Source organism: Lynx canadensis, chromosome C2, assembly GCF_007474595.2.
Source record: "Lynx canadensis isolate LIC74 chromosome C2, mLynCan4.pri.v2, whole genome shotgun sequence".
NCBI lineage: Eukaryota > Metazoa > Chordata > Mammalia > Carnivora > Felidae > Lynx > Lynx canadensis.
The window spans coordinates 150,972,078-150,989,912 of record NC_044311.2 but is presented as its reverse complement, the minus strand read 5'-3'; the positions used below and the strand labels follow the sequence as shown (position 1 = coordinate 150,989,912).

At 39.6% G+C, this 17,835-nt stretch overlaps 1 protein-coding gene across 6 annotated transcripts in view; it reads right to left on the bottom strand.

The window, feature by feature from the left end:
* DYRK1A (dual specificity tyrosine phosphorylation regulated kinase 1A) overlaps window positions 1–17,835 on the bottom strand; it is a 149,665-nt gene that overhangs the window by 18,887 nt on the left and 112,943 nt on the right. For 5 of the 6 annotated variants that reach the window (XM_030329043.1, XM_030329045.1, XM_030329044.1 and 2 more), the window contains 5 exons: window positions 15,584–15,703; window positions 13,391–13,579; window positions 9,124–9,271; window positions 4,436–4,722; window positions 1,724–1,870 (listed from right to left, as the gene is read on the bottom strand). In XM_030329043.1, the coding sequence (XP_030184903.1) occupies window positions 1,724–1,870; window positions 4,436–4,722; window positions 9,124–9,271; window positions 13,391–13,579; window positions 15,584–15,703 (891 nt within the window). The remainder of the gene's footprint in view (window positions 1–1,723; window positions 1,871–4,435; window positions 4,723–9,123; window positions 9,272–13,390; window positions 13,580–15,583; window positions 15,704–17,835) is intronic. The other variant, XM_030329042.1, reaches the window with a different exon arrangement.

Here is a 17,835-nt window from a genome sequence, read left to right as displayed (position 1 = left end):
AAATTTTAAACAGAGCATCTTGCGCGTGTCAGGCACTCCTCTTAGGCATTGAGCACACGATAATGAACAAAAGAGATACAGTCCCTGCCCTCCTGGAGCCCACCATTCCACACAGGGCAGGGCAGACAATTAAACAAATGAACACGTAAAATCAAATAACCATCCAAAAAAAAATCCCCCAGGCTTAATAAAGTGTGGACCAAATAAAGTATATTTTTAAGTGCAGGTTCATTCACTCAAATACCAAGTGTCTCCTATATGCTAGAAGCCATGCTCAGTAGAACATAGCAGTAAACAAAACAGATAAAAAAAATCCCTGCCAAAAAGTTCGTATGATAGGGGAAGAGATCACTAATGAACAAACACATAATGAAATACATTATGTCAGATGACGACGAAGAACCATGAGGAAATTCAAAGATGGAGGGTGAGAAGGGGCACTGCAACCGAAAGCAGGGTGTCACCAAGAAGAGGGTATGACAGCAAAGACCCAGGCAGGGAGGGAAGGAGCCACGCGCTCCCTGGGGAAAGGGCATTTCAGGCACGGAGAAGCATTAATGCAAAGGCCTTAGTACTATGGGCCTGTGGCTACTGTTTCCAAGGGACCACAGAGTAAGGCTGCGGGCTGGTCCAGAGAGAGTGAGGGGAGGCAAGGTCGTAGAGAGAGCGCAGGAGTCACAGGGAATGGGGGATTCTTTGAACCACTCAAAGAACTTGGCTCTTACAATGGGTGAGGTGGAAGCCACTGAAGTTTCACATGATTTAATAAAATACAGTTAATTGTATCTCATTATGTTTTAGTTAGAATTAATACAATTGAATTTAATACCGTGTAAGCTCATGAGAAAGATCCTGATTTACAGGATAATATTAAGGATAACAAAATAATACCAAACACACACTATGCCAGTTACTGCCCAGGACTAGCTCACTACTCTGTAGTTCAAGTGAATTAAAAGGATGGAAGGGACAAGTTTCCGACGCCATATTAAGAGTTGTATAACCCTGTGTAAGTCATGGTCTTTCTTTTCTTATTTATAAATGCATGGACTGATCAAGATCTGTAATGGTTAACTTTTCTTCAAAACACAAAAAAACCCACAAGGTTTTAAAGCCAACGGAAGTCCAATTCCTCTGACTACAAGAGAGCATGGCCTCTCCCGTGCCCTCCTAGGCACTGCCTCTGACTTTCCAACACCTTCTGAGAACAGACCAGAAACCCATGAATTAAAAGAATTACATATAGCCTGTAGCTCTAAAATTCTATAATCATAGTTCACCCTAAATTACTCAGATCAAATCTCATCAAGGCTGCCAGCCATCACTTCTTAAATTCTAAATCGTACCCTCAAAATTTACAGCAATGTTGACACTGTTTTCATAGTGGCCCTCGTGCCTTTGTTACCTTTTTCTGTTATATTATACTTAAATCTGTAACATTTAAACCAAAATGTGTAACATTTTCTAATCTAACTTATTGTTCTCCTTATTAGCAGATGAAAAGATCTCGCTTCCCATCTCAAAATCCTAAACTCACCATTATAATAATTGAAAAACTTTTTAAATGAACAATATAAATTCAAAACTGACCCAACATTTGAATATTTAACTTGATTATAAGCAGACGTCTTTTCCTAAAAAAAATTTTAAGATTACACAAAGATTAAAAACAAAAGGGAATTATGAAAAGAGAAACAGAATTTAGAAAGCAATCATCATATACCTCATTGGCTCCACTGAACAGAGGTTCTCCAGTGTGCATTTCAACCAAAATACACCCAAGGGACCACATGTCGATAGCAAGGTCATAAGGCATTCCCAGTAGCACCTCTGGAGACCGATAAAAGCGACTCTGAATATACTGGTATATCTGAAATATATTGCAATATCATATTAATTCCAACATAAGTTTTGTTTAATTGTGCTCAACACTGAATTAAGAACATTTATCTGGTATCAACAGAAAAAATAATTGGCTAACTCCTAAGCTGGGGTTCCATTTACTGATTTCACCTTTATGCTACAAGTATCATCTAAACAAACATTTCAAGAGAGTGGTTAATCACACTGTGAAATGCAAAACATACAATTCAAGCCCTTTCATTTAGTCCAATCCTAACTGGCAATCAAGATACACCTTAAAACAATTATGTTTTGTTAGAAAAAAGACATTATTGAGAATAGGGTCTCCCTATTAATTACTCTTTCCTGCCATGGATAGCGCTTGGTTTGCCACTAATTTAAGGACTAAACTGTATTTTAATTAACCTACAGAATGTATTTCAGCATCAAGTCAAATAAACTCAGTACAATGTAAATGAAAATTCAGACATCTATTACTGTACTGGTTTCACAGATGTATCTGAGAAACACCCCCATATAAAATGCAACCGGAGGTCATTCCTGATCAATCACTTGTTCTCTGCCCTGTCCTCCTCCACCTCCATTTGAGAATTCTTAGGGAAAAAAATCTTGAAATGGATAATTTTCAATGAAGTAATCTGAGAATGTCTCTAGAGACCAATTCATTTTCAGCCATCATAACTTTGTATTTAGAAACATCAGGAAAGCAAACAAAGTTTGAGAAAAGAGAAAGAAAGAGAAAGAAAAGAGAAAGAAAGAAACAAAATCCTCCTAACTAAAGCTCTTCACACTTAACAGTCCAATTAGGTGGCCAGCGGCGTGGTGCTTTCTCACGGATGCTTTTGTGGCTCCCACCTAAAACTCTAGCCGAGTCCCCAAAAACAATCTGATGCCCCATAAGCAGATCAACCCCAAACCTAAGGCCTTGTCAGAATGAAGAAAGTGAAATTCAAAGGGAGAGGTAAGAAGTATTACGTTTCCAAGTTTGTGGAGGGCCAACAGCATTGGTAAGCCCCAACGACTCCCTACATCTCAAAGGTCTCATTTCCCAGCTTACGTCTGTCACTCGTCTATTCGGTTTGGTCAAAGCAGCGGCTGGGTCATCTACAAGGTTGTGCACCCAAATCCCCTGCAACACGCCTGCCCGGCCACCTTCTGAGACGGAACCAGTAAGTGCAGGGCAGGGCAGGGCCACTGGGTGTGCGTCTCAGGAAGGATCTCTCACTCTCACCTGACACGCTCACATAGTTTAAACCTCACGGAGCTAAAGGGATAGTTGTCTCAATTTGGCTGGAGAGGCACAGTAGTGTTTGATATTAGATCACAACATAGGATTTAGGTTTAAAAGGTGAGGGCGTAGAAATTTTCCACATCTAAATCTATTCAAATGACGTTCAAGATGGGCATGTATTTCCCATTCACAATATACTTCATCCCCATCAACAATTACGCACGTCTCTTGATTTTCAGAGGCATCTGAAACCCCAAACTTTGCTTCCCACTCCCCTAAATCTCAATCAGTGATCTACAGAACACTGCTACCGTAAAACAAGTTGTAGAAAGTAACAAAAAGCCTGACAGTCCTGTTAACTGGCTATGAACCTCCACGATTAAATTAACCAGCCATGCTTAAAACACAAAAAGATTGTGCAACAGAAAAGTTGCACAGAATAAGAAATCCAATCGGGAAAAACAAAAAGCGGAAAGCCAACATGAAATAGTATCTGAAAGTCAGTTGTGGCCTTTCCTTTTTTCCCCCCGCTAAGAAGTGCAGTTTCAATACTTTCAAGTAAATAGGAACAGTGTCTGAAGTAAGTAAAACATCATCAAATGGGGATCTGACTTCCTTTCAAGAAGAGAGCAACCTATCACTCCTATTCTATATGCAAAACCCGCTGTTAAGGGTACCTTTCATTAACGCTACAAAGAATAGCAGGAAAAATCTTTCTTCCATCAGCTAAATCTAAATCCATTTATTGCTATAGACAGGTCTGTCTTCAGCAGTCTGAGAAAAACCAGTTTGGACATGTGTCAGAATGTATACAGGGCAAAAAAGATTTAAACGTATTTATCAACACAAGTACACTAACCAACTGTGTAATTTCTATACAAGATCACCATGTGTAATGTAAAATTACCTGTATTTTTCTTCACTTACCAGTTTTTGGAGAAACACATTTATCTTGATCTTTAGAGAAATATTTCATAGCAAGGATTCAATGCTCTAGTATTGGAATAGCCCCAAATTTATACTAAAACCTCTACTTGGAAAATACACAGATCCACGTAATATTTAATTCGCTCATCTCCTATTCTCTCTTTTAGGCACACAGGTCATTTTTTAAACCCCATTTTAAAAAACCAATACCTTCTCATTCAAAACCTAACTATTTGCATTTGAAGAGATACTTCCCCAAAATAGGTTTCAACACAATGTGATTCAAGCAGCACATTTTAAAGATAACCATCCTGTGATTACCTCTGAATTGTATACACATTAATAACATCTCAAATATCTACCTACACTTTTACCTAATTCTACTTTAATACACAAGTCCTGAAATATACTTACCCTCTGCCCCAACTGACAGGAACTGCCAAAGTCAACGATCTTGATTGCACTGCGTTTGGGGTTACAAAGAAGGATATTCTCAGGTTTTAGGTCACAGTGAATGATACTAAGTTCTGGAGTCGCGAGGAAAAGCAGTGCAGTGCACATCTGTTGTGCAAACTTTCGTGTTAGGTTCAAAGAGACACCTCGAAAATTGGTGTTCCTCAACAAGTCATAGAGGTTGTAGGACAGCATTTCAAAAACTAAACAGAGATGGTTTCGAAACATAAAGTGGCGCTTCAAATGCACTGAAAGAGGAAGAAAAAGTTTCATTTTAAATTATATATACCAATAAGATGAGAATAATGTATGCATGCATGAACTCTCAAACAGTCTAACAACATTTCCACGTCAAATGTAGACTGAAAACCAAGTTAAAATTTGGAGATCGGCATTCTGCACTAACAGCACATTCTGTAACCAGTCAGGAATATCTAGATTGTTCACCTGCTAATTAAACAGGTGTCGTGCCTGCCAATCAGCAATATAACGTGAGAAGTATCACCAAAATGCTTAGTTTAAAAAAAAAAAAAAAGAAAGAAAAAAGAAATCAGGTCTGAAAACACACATAGCAAACTGACAAACAATACTGAGAATACTTCAGTGACTTTCTGCTCACTTCTATGAGAAAGTATTTTTTACTCCCTGAGAGCCCAACCTCACTACTTCATATAAAGCCCCACCCACTGGGATCTCCAGGTTGTGACCATGCTGCTGTAGGCGGCTCTCAGGCTCTGATATATATCCATATTCCGCTTTGCTGAGCCTTGGATCTCACTAGTAATTTCCTGTAACAATTGTCAAAGGAAGGCACAGATCTTTTTTCTTTTAGGCAAATACAACAAGTATGTGAAAAGCATGCTTTACAAGAATTAGAGTTCATAATCAAGGCATTTGATTACGTTCATCAAACTGGTACATGGGATATCTTGTGCACAACTGAAGGTTTGGGAAAACTTGAAAATAAAGCTCAATCACAAGAAGAAATTGTAAGCAGGCTCATGAATGAGAAAAAAGAGTACAGAAGCCATTATATGCGATCAGTATTGACCTCTAAAAAGGCTTAATACACACTAAATTGCTTCAAAGATTGTGCTTTTAGTATTAACACTGACTGCACATCAGATGAGGTCATTCAATAAAGTGCTGCCCTTCACTATAAAATTCTTATATATACCAAGTTGAACACTTGTTACTCAACTGGAATGACATAAAACAACCATCTGTCAAGGTTACCTTCATTTTGGTCTCTTAGTTTCATAAAAAAACAGGTTTCTCTACAGATCTATCTGGAGTAACTATGACGGTATTCAATCTCTGGTCCCCAAAAATGGGGGATACATTGTGTGCTCCTGAATGGCCTCCCCAGGAGCAGGGCCCGTCAACATTGGTTTCACATCATTCTTGATACAAACAATCCAAAGCTGGGATAAATAATACAAATGCTAAACGGCTCTATAGGAGTCTACAGTACAACTCAACACTCTGAAAATAAAAAGAATCCTTAAAGGTTACATAAGAACGTATAACATCTGGGGCTCCTGGGTGGCTCGGTCGGTTAAACGTCCGACTTCGGCTCAGGTCACCATCTCCCTGTTAGTGGGTTCGAGCCCCACATCAGGTTCTGTGCTGACAGCTCAGAGCCTGGAGCCTCTTTTGAATTCTCTGTCTCCCTCTTTCTAACCCTCCTCTGCTTGCTCTCTCTCTCTCTCTCTCTCTCTCAATAATAATAAAAAAAATTAAGAAAAATTAAAAAAAAAAGAATGTATAATATCTGCTCTTAATCAGTGAAGTGCATAGGTTTAATACTATAAACAGAGCTCCATGGGCAAGAAGACACCCCAGCAACATGGTCAAGAGTTTTAATTTGATGAAGCAGTAGCCACAAAAAGAATGTAGAAAGTAACTGATGTCAAAATTCCAGTGTAATTACAAAAATTCCTTTAAGAAACTCTGTGATTACAAAGTTCTTCGAATGGAAGATCAATCCACTTGGTTCCACCTGACTTCCCAATTCATTACTCATTTACTGAGTAACTACAATGGGCTGAGCACTAAAGATATTGTCAAAGAAAGCTCAAACACAAGTATATTTATGTATCTTTTTCACCGAACTTTGGGGATACAGTTGTGTTATCTTTTTAACTGAACTTTGTTGAGGGTCAGCAAGACTTTGTTCTAAACCTAAAGTGAATTTTAACTAGACCCATGACAGATACCAAATAATCCACGTGAGCAATTATGCTGCATGGTAAAGAAGACTTTTTTTTTTTAAGTCTCAAAGACCTAGGACTACAAACTATTAGAATAAATTATTCTTATCAATTACTTCAAAACAAAAAGAAGTTACTGACATCACAAAAGAGCAATATGACTTTGAGACATCTTAAATTTTAAGTATCAATTCTCCTGGCAGGGCTATGTCTAATTTTAAAGTTTTTGCTTGTTTTCCAATATAGAGCCTCAGTTTCTTGAGACACTGTGCATTCACCACCTTCCTAAATAAAAACTTAAAAAAAAAAAAAAAAAAAACGCATCCCAAAAGCATCTATAATAATTAATGCCATTAATAATCATTAAAGTCAGTTTATTAAAAACAAATTGACAGCCATTATTACATACAACTGAATAACTAACATTTATTGAATGCTTACTATAAATTTGCCATGTTTTCTTTCCGTAAGACAGAATTCAAATGTAATGCCATCAACATTTTCTCTACTACTTAAGCAAACACTCAAAACACAAAACACAAGAGTGAGGAGGAAGATGTTCACAGATTATAAGTCAAGTATCCTTCAAATGTCCTTCTTGAGCTTCTAAGCCCTTTGAATGAAAACAGGCTCAAATTTACACGTTATAACTGACACTGAACAGTAAATGTTCAGTGAGTATGAAAGGTTTTAGGGGCACCTGGGTGGTTCAATCAGTTAAGCATCCGACTTTGTGGCTCAGGTCATGATCTCACAGATCATGGGTTGCAGCCCCGCGTCAGGCTCTGTGCCGACAGCTCAGAGCCTAGAGCCTGGAGCCTGCTTCGGATTCTGTGTCTCTGTCTCTCTGTCTCTCTCTGTCTCTGTCTCTGTCTCTGTCTCTCCCCCTCCCCCACTTGTGTTTCTCTCGCTCTCTCAAAAATAAATAAACAAAACAAAACAAAAAAAAGGGTTTAAATAGACATGTTATTACTATGGATTATATCAGGTTTTCTCTACAGAGAAGAAATTAAGAAAAATTAATAATATTAAGGTCATTTTACTGTAACACTAGGGAATGAAGGCGGTTTCATAAAGGAAATCTGATCTTGGTATCTGAACCTTACATCTTTTTTTTTTTTTTAATTTTTTTTTTCAACGTTTTTATTTATTTTTGGGACAGAGAGAGACAGAGCATGAACGGGGGAGGGGCAGAGAGAGAGGGAGACACAGAATCGGAAACAGGCTCCAGGCTCTGAGCCATCAGCCCAGAGCCTGACGCGGGGCTCGAACTCCCGGACCGCGAGATCGTGACCTGGCTGAAGTCGGACGCTTAACCGACTGCGCCACCCAGGCGCCCCTGAACCTTACATCTTTAAACATTTTTTGTTTCCACCATTTTGGGCACACTAAAGAATCATAATGCCCACTTATTCATAAAAAGATATTTATTAAATAAAATTTAACCTCATGTTTATCAAGTCAGGCCAGCATTTCTGGAAATGAGTTGCTATGTATACATGCCTAGAGAAACTTCTATAGTTAGTTGATCCTAAGGTCTCAATCTTAAAACTTGATGGTATTTTATATTTACTCTTGGTAGCAATTTGTTTCTTGGCACATAGAATAACGGGATCTTACAATCCTTGGCATCTTAGATTTGACTGAGAACAGTATTAAACAAGGTATATTCAGATGTTGTTGGGCCCATATATCAACTGACTTCACTATTTCCAGAATTTTTCTCTTTTTTGTTTTCAGGAAAAACACTGTAAGACAAGGAAACAAACACAGGGTCTAGATTCCAGCAGAGGTAGGTTCAGATGCTAGCTGCAGAGCCCCTGGGATCCTGAGTATGTTACACTTTGTAAACACAGTCTATAATCTAAGGACCCTACCGCTTTCCGTACAGGACTACTCTATTACAGATGATGGAAGAAAAGCACAAGGAATATGATAGGAGTTCAAGAAATAGTGGCTATTACCTCTTTTCTGTTGTAATAAGTCTTAACAGCATCTAATGCTGTCAAACTGACAAACAGCCTGAGGAGGAGTCTGAGAACTTGGCTCAGACATTCCAAAACTAGTTCTATTATTGTAATATATTTGGCTTACTTCTAATTTCTGAGGGTAGGAGAAACAGTTAAAGTTGCTAAAAAGAGGACCCCTGGATAAAGTGCATCATTACAGCAAACAAATGGCACTAGTAAGTTGCAAAACATGATACTATTCTTGTGTTTCTAAATTATACACCACGAGGAATGCACATTCCCCAAGATTTAGAATATTACTGCCAGATCGAGTGACCGACAAAAATCTATGCCCTCCAACAGAAATAAACAGTTGAATTTTTAACCTATCACTTTAAAAATTAACATATTCTCATTCAAAAACAACCATGAACTCAAACTTCTGGCCCATGTGAGGGCACATGGCTTTGTGTGCCTGTTTGTTTACCTATGTAGTATTTCATTTCAGTGTCATGTTTGTTCATGAGCTCAAGAAGTCGCACTTCTATCTGGGCTTGATTCAGAAAAGCCTTCTTGTTCTTTATTATTTTAATGGCAACCCATTCTTGCTCCACACGATCATATGCTTTTACAACCTAAAAGAGAAAAAAGATAAATAATTCTCTACTAATGGCAACAACTGCACGACATTCTACATTTAACTTTAATTGTATATTTACCTAATTCTCATTCTTCTCATCTCCCTAAGATGAGGTCCTGTTCGTTTCCATTCAGTCTCATCCATTTACTACTTTACAGTCAACTTTAAGTCAACCTTTTCAGTTACATTTCTTTTGTATCCTTACAGTATTTCTAAATATCCACAATATTGCCTTCTTAACAAAAGCGAGATTTCTCCAGAAACAAATTTACATCATGACAAGTGCTTTGCTTTTTTACCTTTTCTACTAAATGACACTATAAAACAATTCTCCTAACCTTTTAATGGGAGAAAAACCTGGTTTAAATCTCAAGTATATGTGTAAATTATTTATCTTTTAAAGTTTTTTTTAATGTTTATTTATTTTTGAGAGAGAGTATGCATGAGTGGTGGAGAGGCAGACAGAGAGGAAGACAGAGAATCCGAAGCAGGCTCCACGCTGTCAGGGCAAAGCCCAAAGTGGGGTTCAAACTCACAAACTGTTGAGATCATGACCTGGGCCAACGTTGGACACTCAACTGACTGAGCCACCCAGGCACCCCTCAGGTAAAATATTTAAAATAAGGTTCTGAGTCATTTGAAAAATGCAGAAAGCTTCCTAACCTTAAGTTAGATTTTCACAAACACGGGTATATAACAAAAGAATAGGTTTACTTAAAAAAAATAAATCTAATACAAATTACTCAGAAAGTTCCATGATATAAGGTAAAAGCCACAATTAGTGGATTTTGATAGTTTTAAAGTAGGAATCAATGCTAAGGAAAGTGGAGTGTTCATAAGCAAATCACCATGTACACCTCTCATCTTAATTTTACTCATTTAAAAGGCGTTTCACATTACTAACAAAGAAGAGTTACATAAAAATTAGGAAATCGGGGCGCCTGGGTGGCTTAGTCAGAAACACCCAACTCTTGATTTTGGCTCAGGTCATGATCTCACGATCTGTGAGATCAAGCCCCAAGTCGGGCTCTGGGCCAACAGGGTTGAGCCTGCTTGGGATTCTCTCTTTCCCTCTCTCCTTGCCCCTCGCCCATTCACGTACTATCTCTTTCGCACACACACAAAATAAACATTTAAAAAACTCAGGAAATCAATACATTGATGAAAGAGAACTATCCACAAATCAGAAAGAGCAATCTGATTAAATGTTAATTTATATTTATAATACATACAATCTGAATAGGCAAGAGTTTTTATACATTTTCTAGCATATTCAGAAAGCCTGGAGATAGATGTAGGTAGAACTCCAGGTAATTCCAATTTGGAGGCTGAGTACCACTAGAGGAGAGGAAGAGAATGGAATGCATGAAGATTTACATCAGTCAAGGTTAAATATATCGTCAATGGTATATTATAAATGGTCCAATTAAAATCAAACTTGGAGGGGTGCCTGGATGGCTCAGTCGGTTAAGCGTCCGACTCTTGGTTTCAGCTCCAGTCACGATCTCGCGGTTTCGTGGGTTCAAGCCTCACATCAGGCTCTGTGCTGCCAGCCTGGGATTCTGTCTCCCTTTCTCTCTGCCCCTCCCCCACTTGCGCCATCTCTGTGCCTCTCAAAAAAATAAATAACTTGTTAAAAAAATTTTTTTAAATCAAACTTGGAATGAAAAATCCAATTATTTCTGGTTTCATCCAATTCTAGAAAAAAAGAGTATCTACTGTCTTTAAAATCGGAGGCTACCCCTATAAACATCTGACCAAGCTGTTTTGATATTCTTCTGTTTCACTGACTATATTGACGGCACCAAGAGTTGCAGTTCTACGCCCGGATCCTAATGGTCTCCAGGACAAAGGCCACTAACGGGCCCAACTATTTACTGACTTAGCAAATAGTTAACCGGCTAAATGCTAAAGCAATGGTTTCCGACCCTGAATTACACATTCAACAGGCAGCTTGAAAAAATACAAACGCGCAGAATCCAGCCACAGAGATTCTGGTTTAATTGGTTTACAGCCCAGGTAGCAGTCCTTTCCCCCCAACATCCCCCCCCCCCACCCCCTGCCAAAGCTCCCTGGGAAATTTCAATGTGCAATCAAGACTCCTAACCATTGGCTAAGAAATGAAGGAGCACCTTACTTGATAAGGATCTGGCAGAGTTCAGAGAAAATCTGATCAAGTCAGTACGGAAGACATTACCTGGTGAGTGACGGGTCCTGAACCTGAACACGCGTGAGCCTAAGGCAGGCATCAGTCTAACCTGATGAGATGGAGTCTGAGGTCAACGGGTCTCAATTTTCAATAGTTTAACTATGCTCACTTGCTCTTAGGAATTAAAGTATGAGAAAATCAAAGTGAAGGGGAGGAGAAAAACATCACTCTGAACTCAAAGACTACATATTTAGGGAAAACCAAAAAACCAAAATGGAAAACGAAGTTTAGAGAGTCGGCTGTATGGCACAATTTCCACAGTGAACAACACAGGGGTTAGAAAACTGTCCTACTGAAGGCAGCTGCCCAAGTAGCTGGTGTGATTTTCAAGGTGGAGCCAGCAATCCCTGGATCTAGGGTGCGTGCGGCCTTACTAAAAGCTGGGCCTCAGACACGCCTTTCCTTAGGAGACCCTGAGAGAGAAGGAGCTGCTTCTGACAAAAGAAGTAATACTTCATAAAGAGGGACTCCCCCAACACTGAGAAACGCCTAACTCAAAGAAAAAGAGGTTACAAATCAAGGAGAAGGTCCCTGAGTTCTTTACAAGTACTGCAACTACTTGGAATTTGAAAGCGGGAAGGGGCAGATACTATACACAGGTGGCACCAGGGCCTTGAAGAGCCACACTGGAATTACAGAGGCCTCCTAGCAACCTTGTACATATTTCCTTACAGGTTTAATAGCTGAAGATTTTTCTGGGTCTTTTCTGGGTGGCTGCTAATGGCCCACAGTACATTTTTTGTCCTAAGTGTGATCAGACGCACGCACAGGCTGGAAAAAAGGCATTATTTTTCCTTCTCTCGGAGCAGGAATGGGTAAATAGGAGCACGCGGGTTCCAAAGTTTTAAAAGGCCCCAAAACAAAACCAAACCATTTTTCTTTAAAGGTGGTTCAGGAAAGTCATTTTGAAACCCATTCTATCCTCATCACTGAAAAGTCCAAAGAGGTGTCTGAACTGCAGGTCAGTGATGGCCTCACCACACAAAGGGCATGAGGCAAAGGAGACTGGGATCTGCAGTAAATCACACCTCACACCAAACAGAGCTTGGCACTCAATGAGATAGGACTGACAAGTGGGAGCAGCTAGCGGGGCAGGTCCACAGCCAGAGGAAAAGTTTCTTCAAAGTGCAAGGACGAAGGTGTGATGGCTCTCGGTCTGAGCACAACTGATGCAAGAGACCGCCATATTTAGGGTTTTGCGCTCTACGCTGAGGCTGGGTGGGCAGGTGAGGACGGAAGGGCTGCGGGTGGAGACGAGGCCAGGAATAAAGAGAAACACCGGGTTCTACCGGGGAGCCCCTTCCTCTCTTTTCCTGCTAGAAGCTGCTAGAAGCTGCTGAATGATCCTTTCCATCACAGTCACGGTATCAGCCGTGCTGGTTCTGTGAGAACGGGAAGAGAAAACCCTGAAGACCATGTGCCCACTTCAAGGCCTGATAACAGAAGGTAAGTGGAGAGAAAAACCAGGACACAGCCCCTGGCTTTCCCAGCCTCTAAAAAAGTGGCAGGGCACCTGCTGTGCCAACTGAACTCTTTTCTTTCTGAAGAGGAGTTATCAGATAGGAAGGTAATTATCTCTTGCATCCATAGTGAAGAATCATCCAGAGACCATACACAATCCATATGAAAGGGGCAATACCACCTGTTAGCGATTCCGATCAAGTCATGTATCAGTAAGGTAAGTACTTGATAGCTCTGGAAAGTAAATATGGAAAGTCTAATGGAGTTTTTAGAGCTGATGCAGTTTTACTGCCTTTGAAGGACCATGATAACCCCAAATACTTACATATCTGTTGTTTACATCTATTTACAGACATTGAAAGTGTACTACTGAGGAAAAGGCAGAACAACATGATTCACTAGGAAGCTCTAATTTAGGAAACACAGCATTTTCCATTAAATTACCTGTCCAAAGGAACCTTTGCCTATCAAGGAGTCAATTTCGTAACGATCCATCCACTTCTCTCCGTTTTTTACAATATAATCATAGTTATCATCATCATAACCATCATTGTAAACCTTCCGCTCCTTCTTATGACTAGAATCGTCTCCCTGGCCCTGTTGGTGTCTTCGCTTCTTTTTTGCATAGTAAACCTGAAATGAGAATGTGCCGGTGTTAAGTGTAGAATTTAAATCTTTGGGGGTGAGGAGGCGCCATGTGCACGTGCGTGTGTGTGAGATATAGATCAAGAGTATACGTGAGACAAATGTGCCATCAGGAAGAAACTGATGAATTTTTATTCCTTAGAACAAATACAAAAAAATGAAATAAAGAATTTTCTATAGTTACTATTTGAATTACGTAATGACACTGATATATAACCATTGAAAAACGTCTACGGTGAAATTCACCTTTAAATTATATTGTTTATACATCTTATCAACAGATGCTAAGTGACTAGTCAAAGTATCCCATCCAAGAAGACTAACAGAGTCTGATTTATATTGATTTCTTAAACTAGGATATAACTTGTATACAATGAGATGGCATAGCTGGTACGAGTATAATATGAGGGATGGGGCAGGGAGGGGGGTGTGTGTGTAGATACTGATGTAATCAACACATGCCAAACCAAATAAAGAGCTTTTTCATCCTATCAACTTCCTGCATCCCCATTTTATATCTGGTCTTAAGACAAAAGGTTTTAAAAATGAAAGTTTAGATGGGTGTGAACTAAAATTTTCCTAATACAAAAGGCCGTCTGAGACATTCCGGTTTTTAAGCCTATAATAACGTAACAACTAATGAAAGCCGGCCGCTCCTTCCCCTTCCCCTTCCCCATACTAAGGGCCGTAAACCCTGTGGCTGATCACAGTTGAGTTCTTCTCCTTCTATCTATTTTTCTTACAAAATTGTTTCTAAAGCCAGTTAAAAAATTACAGGTAGACTAGGCAATAGTTCAAGTAATTGGTAACTAACTGAGGAAATTATAAATTACACTGCACAGAGTAACACCAGAAAAATTCTAGTTTACAAGGTGCCAAAATGGTTAAAAACCTGCTTCAGCAAAGCTACTGGGAAACTCTCATTTCACCACAGGTTAACAGCAGCTTTGTTAATAATCTCCCAGATATTAACAAACTGACATTAATAAACTCTTAACAATTTTCCAGATAATCAAAACTAGTTTGGCACATCTTTTCTAACACATTGTGTACAAAATCCAACGCAGAAATGTTCATCATTGAATGCATACTACTCTTATCTTGCCACACTGCCACAGTAATACAACTATACTGGCATTAAACAGCATCAAACTGATATAAACTGTACACATGCATAAGAACATGCTTTTAGGGAAATGGCTCCAGAGCTGGAACGGGGCAAGCCTTTAGTATGAAAGGAGACAGGGCTCACATGAAGAGGAAAGGAATCATAGACACATCCACTGTTCTCCAGAAAAGCTCATTTCGTAATTAATTACGGAGCTAGAGCTGCGGCTAGAAGCAGATGGCAATCAAGCCAAAGGTCTAAGACACCAGAAAAATAATTTTTGGAGCCAAAGGGCCAAGGTGATAGGAGTAACTCCAAGTGCTATGTTTTTTACTCTATTTACATCCACCAAAAACGCTTTCAAATATTTACAATAAAGCCACACACATAAAAATTTAAAAGACAATTTAAAGCCACAGAAATAGAGACCTATCAAATAAAGTAGGCCAAATGCCTGTTAACTGGGTATTAGATCTCACTCTGAGTTTCCTGACATCCATGGCGAAAACAGAAAGACATATAATAATTTACACAAAATTCTAACATATGCATAATTTTACAGTGTCATTATTCCCTCCTTTTCTCCTTTCTTGCTTTAGAGAAGAATTATTACAGAAACATGATCTCAGCATATATTAAATACAACTTGGAAAAAAGGGAAGTCATCCTACAATTATCTTAATTTTTTGCAGTCCTTGTTAATATAGTTTTTTTCTTTTACACAATTATATTACCTATAAATCATTAACACTCGGGTCTACACAATAATCATCAATATTATAATCACTGGGAATAAAGTTTAGTATATTTAAAAAGGCCACAAAGTAACTTTTCTTCCCTGCTCTATTGCAAGATATGCTATTAAAAGAAATCAGTCATCTTACCTCATTAATATGCTTATATGTTTTGATCAAGTCAACAGAAAGTTTTCTCAGGGGAGCAGTTGCTGGATCACGGAAGGTTTGGGGCATCCGCCTCTGTAACATGACAATATCAGGCATCACCTTAAATAGACAGAAAAGACTAGCACTTTAACTATACTGTACTGGTATAAATCCCCTCTCTTCTGTAACCTGTGTACAGGTATTAAAAAAAAAAAGACATCTACATTAGAAGATCATGCATTCTCTCTCAGTTATCTCTTTCGCCTGGATTCCAATGAAGACCACTGGAACAAAGAAGTGAAATTAGAAGATAATGTGCCAGCTGTGGCTTTCGATCCCGTTCCCCAAATTAAAGTGGGATCACAGACACACCCATGAGTCCAGGAGACACACACGCCACTGCCCAAGACGGCTTCTCCATCATACAAGGAAAAAGTTCTTCCGAATTATTCCTAAAGCCCGATCTGGTTGACAAAAGGCAAAAAGGCAAAGACAAACCTAACTTTCAGCTTCCTAGGACATGGTGTCGGGACCCGCTGGCACCACAAAGCAAGGCGGCCACGGGGCAAGACTGGAGCCCGGCACTAAGGCGTGCAGCCCCCCCACACCCTCGACCCTGCCTTCTGACAAACACCTGCCCTGTAAGCAAGGCGGAAACCTGCGTTTGTTTCTTTAACAAAACATGCTCTCCCGGGTAACACGCCCCAGCTTACAGTCCGCATTCCCTCCCTGCCTTAGCACTTAGCGCCACCTGACATACTATATTTACGCATTAACTGGTTCTAGTTTTTTCTCCTTCTCCTCCCATTACAAGAAAAACTCCATAAAGTCAGGGATTCCTTTGTTCAGTGGTGTATTATTGTATTATTCCCTTTGCCTAAAACAGCGGTGGGCACATACGATATGTTTCATAAATACCTGCTGAATAAACCAATGAATCCACAATACCGAAATCTCTACTTACAATTACACTAGGAGGGGACCCCAAGTAAGTTCCAGAGAACACTTTAAAGCTCGTGAAACTCTTTTAAAAACTAATTCCAACCACATTCTATTAACAACCTCCCCACTCGAATCCTAAACGGTGTCCCTTTTATCCTGTAACAAGTAGTCAGAGTTCAGCTGTGAGCTTCCTGCTAGATGGGAGGGGGACCAGAGCAGGGGCATCCTCCGTACATACACCAGGAATGCCTCCACTAGTGCGCCAAGATCCTGGACTGTGGTCCCAACAGGGCTTCTTGCCATCAACAGATCCTCAAAACCGATGACGTGCATCGAGGTACCTACAGTCACCATCACCAGCCATTCGCGGATTCCTGTCTAGCTCTTGCAGACAGCGATGCCACAAAATCTAATGACTGAGCCAGATCCCCTGGCACAGCCCCTCTCCAAGGACACTCAGGTCAAGGTGAGGGGCTGAGAGACAGCAAATGCATCATACCAAGGCCTCACTGAAATGTCTGGGGTCTTGGGATAATTAACCACGTCAACCCACACCAACAAAACAGAGGGTTGGTCTGTAAGGTGATGGTGGACTTAAGAGTCACCATCCCCTTGGTAAGACAAGATGGGAGCGATCGTGGCAGTTTTCCAGGTGCATTTTCTCTAAAACTAACATTAACATTGGTTTCCTCTGCCTCTATACTCAAACTCTAAAAAGCTATTATCCAGAGAGTAATTTCACTGAATTACTGTAGTAGGCTATTAATTCATTCTCTGTCCTCATGATCTTTCCCTCCTTAAAGTTCGAAATAAAGTTTAAGGGGGTAAAACTCTTTGGTGGTTAGAACTGTTTGTCTGCAAAGATGGCAGCAATTGATAAGAAAATCCAAAGTACTTAATTTTTCAAATATATGTTGTTTTATCTTGCTAAATATAAAGAGCAGGTACAGTGAGATGCACAGGGTATTTTATTCTTATACTGTTCCTTGGCGATGTAATTTAATCGAGTAACAATACTGGTAATAAGCATGTCAATTATTTTTATGTGAATGAATGCTATAAGCAGTTAAGATAATGAAAAAGGTTTGCCTTAACATATTTCCTTCTTTATTTTTTAAGACCCTGGCAACGTTTTCTCATGCAGGGAATTAACTCGGCAAGACCATCCTCAGAGCACTGGAATGCGGCTAAACCCCACCATGAGATCTTACAGAACCTCAACCAGTGAGGTATTTCATTACTACTCTAAGAAAAGTTCGGCGGGAGGCGTAGCTGCGGTTAGAAACAAATGAATGACTTAAGTAGTTGAC